General features: G+C 39.7%; 1 protein-coding gene across 1 annotated transcript; it reads left to right on the top strand.

Moving 5' to 3' along the window:
• The first annotated feature begins 244 nt into the window (after nt 1-244).
• LOC143144479 (uncharacterized) lies at nt 245-3,424 on the top strand. Its single transcript, XM_076306923.1, has 2 exons — nt 245-2,415; nt 2,588-3,424. The coding sequence occupies exons 1-2, from the start codon at nt 2,220-2,222 to the stop codon at nt 3,376-3,378; spliced, it is 987 nt and encodes a 328-aa protein (XP_076163038.1). The 5' UTR covers nt 245-2,219; the 3' UTR covers nt 3,379-3,424.
• Nucleotides 3,425-10,028: the final 6,604 nt, after the last annotated feature.

Raw genomic sequence — 10,028 nt, 5'->3', positions numbered from 1 at the left:
ATCATTGATATAATACCTAATGAATATTCATTAAATGGAATAATTATTGGGTCGTTCGGAAAGCCATTTCGTTTTCCAAAATGGAGAATATATAATTTAATAAAATGTTTATACACTCTAAAAGAATCGTGTTTCATTCTCAACAAAAAAAAAGAAACGAAGTGACTTTCCGAACAACCTAATAGATATATCCAAACGTTCGATCGAGAATTTCCAAAAGATTGGTACTATGGCGGATAAATCAGGTCCCGATCGTAAACAGTATATTCGACCGAAAATACTCAAAGCATATGCAAACACAATCGCATCGTCGAAAACGAACCAAACACCTCTATTCGCCATCGTGATCAGGAATTGCATGTTACGAAAAAAAGAGGAACATTGATTACTTATTTTTGTCGCATTATGAACGCATTCCGTTCCATTATGCGGCATACAGTATCGATCAATGATAGTTCTCGCTATTACCATTAGATGGTAGCACTTTACATACACATGTAGCGGTACAGTCGCAGTGCACTATCGATACTTTATATATCTCCCTCCTGCGTGCAATACTTGTACACACATAGATGTACAGCATTGGATTGATATTTTACGTATACCTACCGATCCCTTATCCAGTGATATTGAGCAAATAACGATTCGAATTAGCGTTACGAATGAGTACTCAATCACGTTTCAAAGTAGTGTCGCTAATAAGTACCGATCGTGTTTCAAATTAGTGTTGCGATCTATCCGAATTCCTAAAATTTGCCACTGGTCGCGAACAGTGTGACCAGATTTCATTCCCTAAATCACCGACGGAGAGGAGTGGGAAAAGGTAGCACGAATGGGATCGTTCCACTCTTTCGCACGTTCGTGCGCTGAAGTTAATAATTTAATTAGTCTTTCATTGTATTTTTTGTACATTTAGAGATTTAGCCGTATTACAATATAACGAACTTCGATCGATTCGTTTCGTACACGCGCTGGAGAGCGAGCTCTTCCACTCTGATGGCTTTAGCGCACGATGCTCGAAGGAGGGGGTCGGTCCCCACCGTGCTACCATCCCCCACTTCTCCCAGTTAGCGATTTATGTAACGAAAGCCAAGAATTAATTTCCAGAAAATTACATTTACAATACGTACACCTGTAAGAAATTATTTTAAAGAAAATTATACAACGAAAACGAACTTCATCCTCTACTCGATATTATCGACCAATTAAATTCACGTTTATAATTTTAACGCGAACTGTAACAAATTTTACACACGCCCAAGTAAAAGTAAAACTCTTAGAAATGGCACAAAGTCAAAGAAAGTAGAAATTTAAATAAATTGATCTCCCTTCTACTGTACTCATCGGTCGTCCGCCTCTCGAAATTTCGCAAGTTGCTGTTGACAATTCTAATTCGAGAACTCAGTTATTCCGACGTACATTTCAGTTGATAAAAATGTCGAAACTCGCCTTGTAAAAAAGTATCAATCGTTCAAAGTCGACGATCGAAGGGCTAGAAATACTCTTGCGACTGATTGTACCTTCAGGCGAGATAGCAACATCGCACATTCTTCTTGCATGCATTTGGAGCCGCAGTTCTCTATAGAACGTACGGTCGACGCAGTCGCTAACTTGTAGTATCCCGAACCGCAATTTCGGCGCCGCACGTCCGAAAAATGGCCGTGTGTGTGTGCCGGACCTTAGATGCAGCACTGCATAGATACAGTTGCTACCAAAAGTGGCTAGCCAGGACGTCGAAGAACAGCTAATAAAACGCATAACAATAAAAGCGATTGAATGTATTCGCTTCGAAATGAATAGCAAAATTCTGATTATATTTTCTTATTTACTGTATTTCGCGTTGGTTTCGCCGATAGCTATTATCGATGTATGCACAGTACATGTATTCTAGTTAAAATTATGCACAAGTGTCACAGTTATCTAAAACTGACTATTATGTGATTTATACGCTAACATTTACGTATCATGTAATTGTGCGATAAAACTTAACCTCCAAAGATCTGCTTTTATCGACGATATAGTATATTTCGAATTCGAGGGAAAATTTTTAGCAGCCACTGTACCTCCGGCGACGCGACGTAGCGGCATCGCACGTTCTTCTTGCGTGCATTTTGAACCGCAGTTTCCTACGGAACGTACGGTCGACGCAGCCGCAACTGCGGTGCTTCGATATATTGTTGTACATTGGTCAGTGCACACACCTAACGTTTTGCCGCAGAATGACGGATTCAAATTTCGACGCGTCTCTCGATATCGAAGCTTTTATCGAAGAAATTAAAAAATATCCAGAGATTTGGAATATCTCTGCGGAAGAATACCACGATAGAATAAAGAAAAGAAGCGCCTGGATAGATGTTTGTCGTGTTTTCTGTAAAAAATTCGATAAAAGAGACGTGAGGGATAAAAATGAAATATGTAAGTATATTTTATCTTACTATTTATCGATACAGGATATAATGTGTACGATACGGTTGTTAACGTCCTGTGCGTTATTAACGAGAAAGAATTCGTTTATTTATTCTTTCACGTATCCAGCGAATCTTTGATACTCGATACAACCTAAATGTATTATCAACGTTTCTTTCAGGCAACAAATTAATCAAGAAATGGAGAAATATAAAGGATAATTATTTAAAGAGCATAAAAAGGAAAACAAAGTCTGGACAAGCTGCCGATACTGGAAGACGGTATATTTATGCTCGTCAGTTGTCCTTTCTGCAACAAGCTGGTGCCGTAACAGAAACGCAATCTGGCTTAGACGTTGAAGACGAGGAACAATCACAGAATAAAAATGCAGCACTAGAAGCAGAACCAGATTTCTGTTCGTCTCTTCAGTATAATCGGAATAAACGGAAGCGTAAACACGATCTGGAAACTACTTTCATAGAGTTTATGAAGAGCACTATACCTTCTCCAGCTGTAACTAGAATACCAGAATCTAATTCAGACAGATCGTTTTTTGAAAGTCTCCTCCCGTTATTGAACAATTTTACGGAGGACCAAAAGCTTGAGTTCCGCTCCGAAGTTTTAAATATTATCAAACAGATAAGAAACCAACAAAACACCGCGCAAACAGATTCAAGTTTACAGCAGGGTTACGTCCGATACACACACCAAACGTTTCAATCACCTCTAAATGTACCTTATCCTTCAACACCTCAGAGTTCTATGTATTTCCCTCAAACTCCGTCTCATCACTATTCTACGCATACACGTCGACCTTTATCTGCTCCAGAAATATTAAGCCAAGAACCGAGTCCTACAGCAACCCTTTCCCCTAATTTACAACTTCTATCACCCACTACTTCTTCCATTGCCTTCGCGGAAACCCACCTCGATACAAAAGATAACCTCGATATAAACAAACAAACGGTATAGAACATATTTTTAGAGTTTATTTGTAAAACTGACTGTTACAATAAATTCTGAATATCGAACATAAAAGTTCTTTTTATCTTGATAATTTCCAATACTAAACTATCGATAAATACTTTAATGAACAAAAGTGACAAATTAGATGTAAATTGAACGTTTGCGATACCAATAGAAACCTTATTACATTTACTTACCTTTCGGTTAGTAACCATTGTGGCCAGATTTCATTCCCTAAATCGCTAACTAGAAAACGTGGGAGAAGATAACATCGTGGAGGCAGTGCCCCTCTTTCACGCATTTTGCGTTGAGGGCATTGGAGTGGGAGAAGATCGCGAATCGGATCGAAAATATAATTATTTGACATTTTCTGATAGTAGTTTTGATCCGTGACTGTGTTACCAGCAGTAGGGAACTAATGTTCGCTAGCTGTTCGAGTAGTTGGAATCGCAAGAACATGTCTCGTCATAATTAAATGATATCGAATAGTGGGAATGCAATTGATTTTTATATTTGAAGCACCGATATGGTGTATTGGTATATTTTTAGTTACTTGTATCTTTTTATTTTAACTTCGGCAACTTTACACGAAGAATGAAAACTGCGTGAACTATTTTGTATTAACATTTTCAAGTATTATCGAAGGCTTATCGTCAAATTTCTATTCCACCTCCTGTTAATATGTATTTTTTTTATAATTGACGGCTAGATTTTGAACCGATCGCGTTCGATCTTTGCCGAGCCAATCCGAAGTTACATTGCCCGCTCACACTTGTAGCGCGAATTTTCTCGATAAATGTGAAAGCCTTGGAACCAACATTCACATTTACAAAGCATTCATGAAACTTTACAACTCTGTCGGCATTACGTCGGTAACGATTACCATAGAAAAGTATATGAAAGTAGTTGCCGAGGTTAAATCATCACTCGATCGTTTACGACATTAATACGATCACATTTTTGTCATTGTTTTAATCAAATCTATACCACCATATTTGTAAGATCTCCTTGATTAAAATGTGATCAAACGAGACATGATTTAGACGATATTTGCTCATTTAGCAAGTGTTGTTAACCCAATATTTTTCCACCAAGAACGGTCCCTCTAGCAGCAGGGATGAAATGTTCACATTTAACGCGAGGTTCGTTTACATTTAACGCGAGGTTTTAAGATGAGACCACTGTACATCGAATTATCGATCGTCACACCTCTAGCATACGCATCGTTGTTGCAATTGTAAATGAATTTTATTCAAAAAAAAATAAGTTTACGGTGAACGAGATTAAAACCCAAGACCACGAGAGTATGAACTCCAGTTTCGATCACTCGCGTTACAACCGCTTCAACGAAAGCAAGTGATAGAAATTGATCGACATCGCCCTCACTATTTCTGATTCACTTCTGACCTGCGAGACGGGAACAAGATGGAACGAGAATTGGTAAAGGGGCTAAAAGCGAGATGAAACGATGCGAGACAGACGAAGCATTGATACTTTGTCTCGCTTCATTTTTCGGACACTTGATATAGTACTTCGTTCTCCGCGTGCGCGATAAGCGTGGGTGCTCAAGCCGGCTCCACACAGAGAGCATTTGCGATTCGTCGGACGTTTGTTGCTCCGATGGGCAATCGTTTACCAACAACCGTCGGCAGATGTTTTCGTTCGATCGTGTAAAAATAGTTTACCGTTAAATTTATTTTCTTCTTAATATAATTATTATTTTCTTATCAAAGCACGTTGATACGCAATATGAAACACACATACTCCATACTATTATATTACAATATATTATATAATTTTATTATTATTTATGCAGATTGAAGTTGTGGCATAAAAATAACAAAGATATTCTAGGACAAGCACCGCATAACAGACAGTTACGTGCCTCTATTATTTCGTTAAATATTCATTTTAAATAGCAAAATTAACATTTTTTTTTTGTTTTAGTTTTCTTTACAAATACTCTGGGCGTTCCATACCACATACCATTCTTTCGAATCTCCGATTGCGATGTTTTTACTTCTTTCTCATAATTTCAAAACATTTCATTGTTCACTTGTTCAATTATTTCTCTACGTATGGCAAGCTTTTAAAATCGACTATTTCATATTACGTGGGGTCGCACTACTCTCGAGTAGTACAGTACAACATATATTATTATTCTATAACGACTATATTGATGTTTATATACAGTATGTACATCCTTCCGCATAATTGGATATTACTTATTTATATAAATACATTGTACATTCCACTTTTACTTCGAAAACTGCATCGGCCGAAAATTACTTTCCGTTCGTATCCTGTAAAAAGAAAAAAAACGAAATTTTGTTCGTTTAAACAGCGATACTTGAGAACAACGTGTAAATGTAACTCTCTTTCGTTGCGTACCTTCGGTGATACATTTGTATCGTTAGCTCATTCGTTCGTTACATTTTTTTTTTTCAAAAAATGCTCCTGTAAATTTGCAACCGTCAGTTGAATGAATCGAGGCTCCTGTACCGCGTGCTTGATTAAAATATTGAACGATTCCTCCAATTCTTTCCTTTGAATGTCTTCCCGTAAATCTGTTTCTACTTCTTCCTTTTCCTCGCGTTGTTCTGTACGCACTCCCTCTTTACAATCGTTATTTTCTTGGCCCCCTTCGTTGCGATCGTTACTTCCTTGCACTTCCGGTTGATGTTGTCCGCCAGTATTCTCTTGTTCTTCCTGTTGTAACTGTTGTTCGTCGTCTTCTTCGTTGACTTCCTCCATCTCTTCTTCGGAAACGATCTCTTCTTTGTACTCCGCTTCTTCGCACGTTGACAAGAATTCACTGACTTTCTCTTGGGATGGTTCTTCCCCGATTATTGCAGCAATCATATCCTCCAATTGGGGTTCCAATGGATCGGTCTCCTCCATGGACGGCGAGACCGGAGGGATGGTCCGAATGATTCCTCTCCAGGCGTTCACGATACTCGCGGCGTTCACGTCTGTCCATGCCTCGTGGAGGAATTGAATGCAATCCTTTATATTGTATCTCTGATGGAACTCTTGTATACCACCGGGATAGGAAAGAATTCGCCGCAACATTTTATAACGGAAAGATCGTTTCGTCTTTGCGATGATTCCCTGATCCATCGGTTGCAAGATGGAACTGGTATTGGAGGGCAGGAATACAATCTCAAAATGATCGTCCTCCTGGTATTCGGACGGTTCCAACTTACGTCCCGCGCAGTTGTCCAATAAGAGGAAAACCTTTCCGACCACACCGTTCTCCAATTGTCGTTTCTTCACCGCTGGCTTGAAGTGATTCTCGTACCAATCTTTGAACAGCGCCCGGTCCATTCCAGCGCGTTTCTGCGTTTTGAACACTACCGGCAAATGATTCATCGCGTTCTTCAGTGCTCTCGGATGCCTGAATCTGTGTATAAACAACGGTGTCAATTTGTGAGTACCGGTCGCGTTTGCGCACAAACCGAATGACACACGGTCCTTCTTCATCTTCTTCCCTTCCATTCTTATCTCGTTGTCGTTCACCACGGTCTTCGTGGGTATGGCCTTCCACGTTAAGCCAGTTTCGTCCATATTGTACACGTTCTCGAATTGAATGTCCTCCTCGTCCATTCTGCGAGTAAAGGATATCGCGAATTCATCGGCAGCCTCCACGTCCGCGGTCCCTTTCTTATCGAAGGTGTGCACCAATCGGATGTCGTGGCGATTCTTGAATTTCGCCAGCCATCCCATACTGGCCTTGAAACCGGTCGCACCGGCGAATTGTCTCGCCATTTCCTGTGCCTGTTCCTGCAGCAACAAGTCCGTGATCGTGCTCCCCATCGCTTTCTGTTCCAGGAACCAAGTGTAAAGACGATTCTCCAATTCCTCGTTCTGCGGTCTCCGCATCCTCTTTCTCTTTCGGGTTTGAGCACCTTGGTTCCCAAGACGGTGCAACGTCAATCCGTTTCGACGAATCCGACGAACGGTCGTCGGGTGGATACAATACTCGTCGGCTAATTGATTTATTGGCGCGCCGCTGTCCAATTTCTGCACGATGTCCAGCTTCTGTTGTATGGAGAGCGAGGTTTTCCTATTTATGATACCGTTCTCCATGTTCTTCACCGCCGTGTAGGATATATTTCGAACGCGTGAAAAGAAATCGCCGACTGGCCGAGCGAGCGACCGTGACGCTGAGTACCGAGTCGATCTCTTAACGAAATGTACGCACGCAGCCTTTTTCGTGCAAGTATGCCCAAGCTAAACCACGAAGCTTAAGCACCTTCCCCCACTCGGTCCGGTTACCATCGTACCGCACGACGACCGATACCACGGTATACGATTCACACCCAATATGAACGTCTCTTGTAAATATTCGTCTATCGTCTTTTCATTTATGAGCGAAATGTCCAGCAGAAACGGGGACACAAGACTTCGTTGATTTCTTTGTTCCTCGGCAGCCGCGCTCGGAAGGGGAACGAGCCGCGTAAGGGGCTCCCCCTGTCCCTACCGTATCGTGCCAGGTGTAAGCGTTCGCGTCCATTGCGCATACTGGTCGCGCATGTAAAGGACGGAGTATCAATCGGCCGTAAGACAGAACAGGACCGCGGTATGTATGCTTCGTCTGTCCCGTACCACGCTCACTTTCAGTACCTCTGACGCACTATCGTTCCATCTTGCTCTCGACTTCGACAACGAAGCGAGAAACCACCGCTCGGAAACGTGCCTCCTCCACGTTAACCCTTTCGCTGCGGACTACGTACATATACAACGTCGAACAATAATATCTCGGTGCAAACGCCGAATACATACGTATCGCTTACCACTTGCGAGCACATATCTTTGTAAGTCACGTGTACGTGTATGTACGAATCCAGTACCGAAACGGAACCAAGGCGCCACGTGTTATTGTATTACCATTTTATAGAACGTATGATCGAAATTAGGCCTACGCGCGGGCTTGGAAAAGTTCTCGCATCGCGTAATCCTTGTTCATCAACGATGTTATATTTCCTTTGGTATTTTTCATTTTTATATTTTTTAATCCGTGTTCGTTTCACGATCACGTAGCTTTGAACGATATTTCGATGCGTATCGAATGTTGTACGCCAAATTGTCACAATTTAAATCACAAAGTAACACCAAACTCGTAAATAGCAGACCTATTTCACGGGGTGCTTAAACTACGACCAAGGCACTGCTTGAGCTTACCCGCCTCGGCAAATTTACAAGCAAATATCGTCCCACGTATAGGGTCACGTGTTTTCATTCGAGCACGCCGCAGTAAAAGGGATAAGAGCTCACATCGGTCCCGAGCTACGAGCTTTAATGAATTAATATTGCACATTACAGGGCATCGTTACGTACAGGGTGAACCAACCAACTTGAGCAATTTAATCTTTTTCGTAACTGGTGGACAAATTGAAACATTTATTATTACAGATTACACGATTTCGAAAGACACATTTTTTGTACGTCTTTTATTTATCGATTTTTTTTTTTTAACGTAAATTTTCAAAGTTACCTTCAACTTTTTTATACATAACATTGTAATTTGTTTATCAGCTAGCAAGTATGTTTCCGTTGCCATATCGTTCTATTACATAACAAAAATGCTTGTTTTTTAACTTGTTGAATTTGTCTCGATATCGAGTTAGGTGGCACACCATCTATGTAACTTTAATCGCTTATATCTCTAAATTGATCGAATTGTTACACCTAATATTTTATAATAAAGAATCTTAATCCGGGTCATGTAGTACCTAGTGTAAAAACGTTAAAGAAGTGGCTATCTCGAATAAAGAAGTAGGAAAATGAAAAATGAAACAAGGTTTTAAGCAGATAGATAATTTTTTTTTATTACTCTAGATGTATGGAGTAGCATAATTACAGATGCTAATTTCCTAACAGTAACAGTTCATTTCATAAACGATGTATTCAAATTAAAGGCATACGCTATAGATATAGAAAAAAATTAATAACAATCATACGTGCAGTGCAATTCATTATTGTTTAGACGAAGCATTTGTCCAATGGAGAATATAAAATAAAGCCATGCCAATAGTATCTACAAATATGATAAAGTCTGTCAAATATTTTCATGTTTCCACCAATAATATACCGTGTTTTGTTTATACGTTAAATTTATCGATTAAAAATTCATTGAACGATCCTGTAGAAATGAAAAAAAAAAACAAAATGTCGAAACTTAGTTTTCCATTCTAAACAGAGTTTAATATAAATTGAAATTAGAAATTGAACCGTGATGGAACTCTAGATACGGTATGTTTTAGAGATCATTCGAGCAAAAAATCAAGTATTGTATTAGCTTTAACTTCTTTAAACGTGAGATTTTAAATGTTAAATCGTGTAGCCACTCGTTGATCATGCGAGAAATAACCAGCGATATACTATTGAATTAGGTAGTTCAGTACTTATCTATTACTTATCCAACTAGTTTTCCCCTACTATGAGAACATCGATTTCAGAGAACCTAATCAGCGATACAATATGAAACGCAGGAACTTGGTCAAAAATTATTTCATACATATTGAAGATCACAAAGAAGAAAGAAAGATCGAGAAGCGGATGATTCAACGACAATAATCGAAACGACACAGAAAATATGAGAGTATCCTGATTGCGCATCTTTCGTAAAATGATACTCGTCCATCGAGTGCAAA

Source organism: Ptiloglossa arizonensis, chromosome 3 (assembly GCF_051014685.1).
Source record: "Ptiloglossa arizonensis isolate GNS036 chromosome 3, iyPtiAriz1_principal, whole genome shotgun sequence".
NCBI lineage: Eukaryota > Metazoa > Arthropoda > Insecta > Hymenoptera > Colletidae > Ptiloglossa > Ptiloglossa arizonensis.
Note: the sequence above shows the minus strand (reverse complement) of the source record. Positions and strands in the feature narration are given on the sequence as shown.

Coding starts and splice junctions, on each gene's coding strand:
- LOC143144479 (XM_076306923.1), top strand. CDS start 2,220: ATGACGGATTCAAATTTCGACGCGTCTCTCGATATCGAAGCTTTTATC. Junction 2,416..2,587: donor GAGGGATAAAAATGAAATAT/GTAAGTATATTT, acceptor CGTTTCTTTCAG/GCAACAAATTAATCAAGAAA.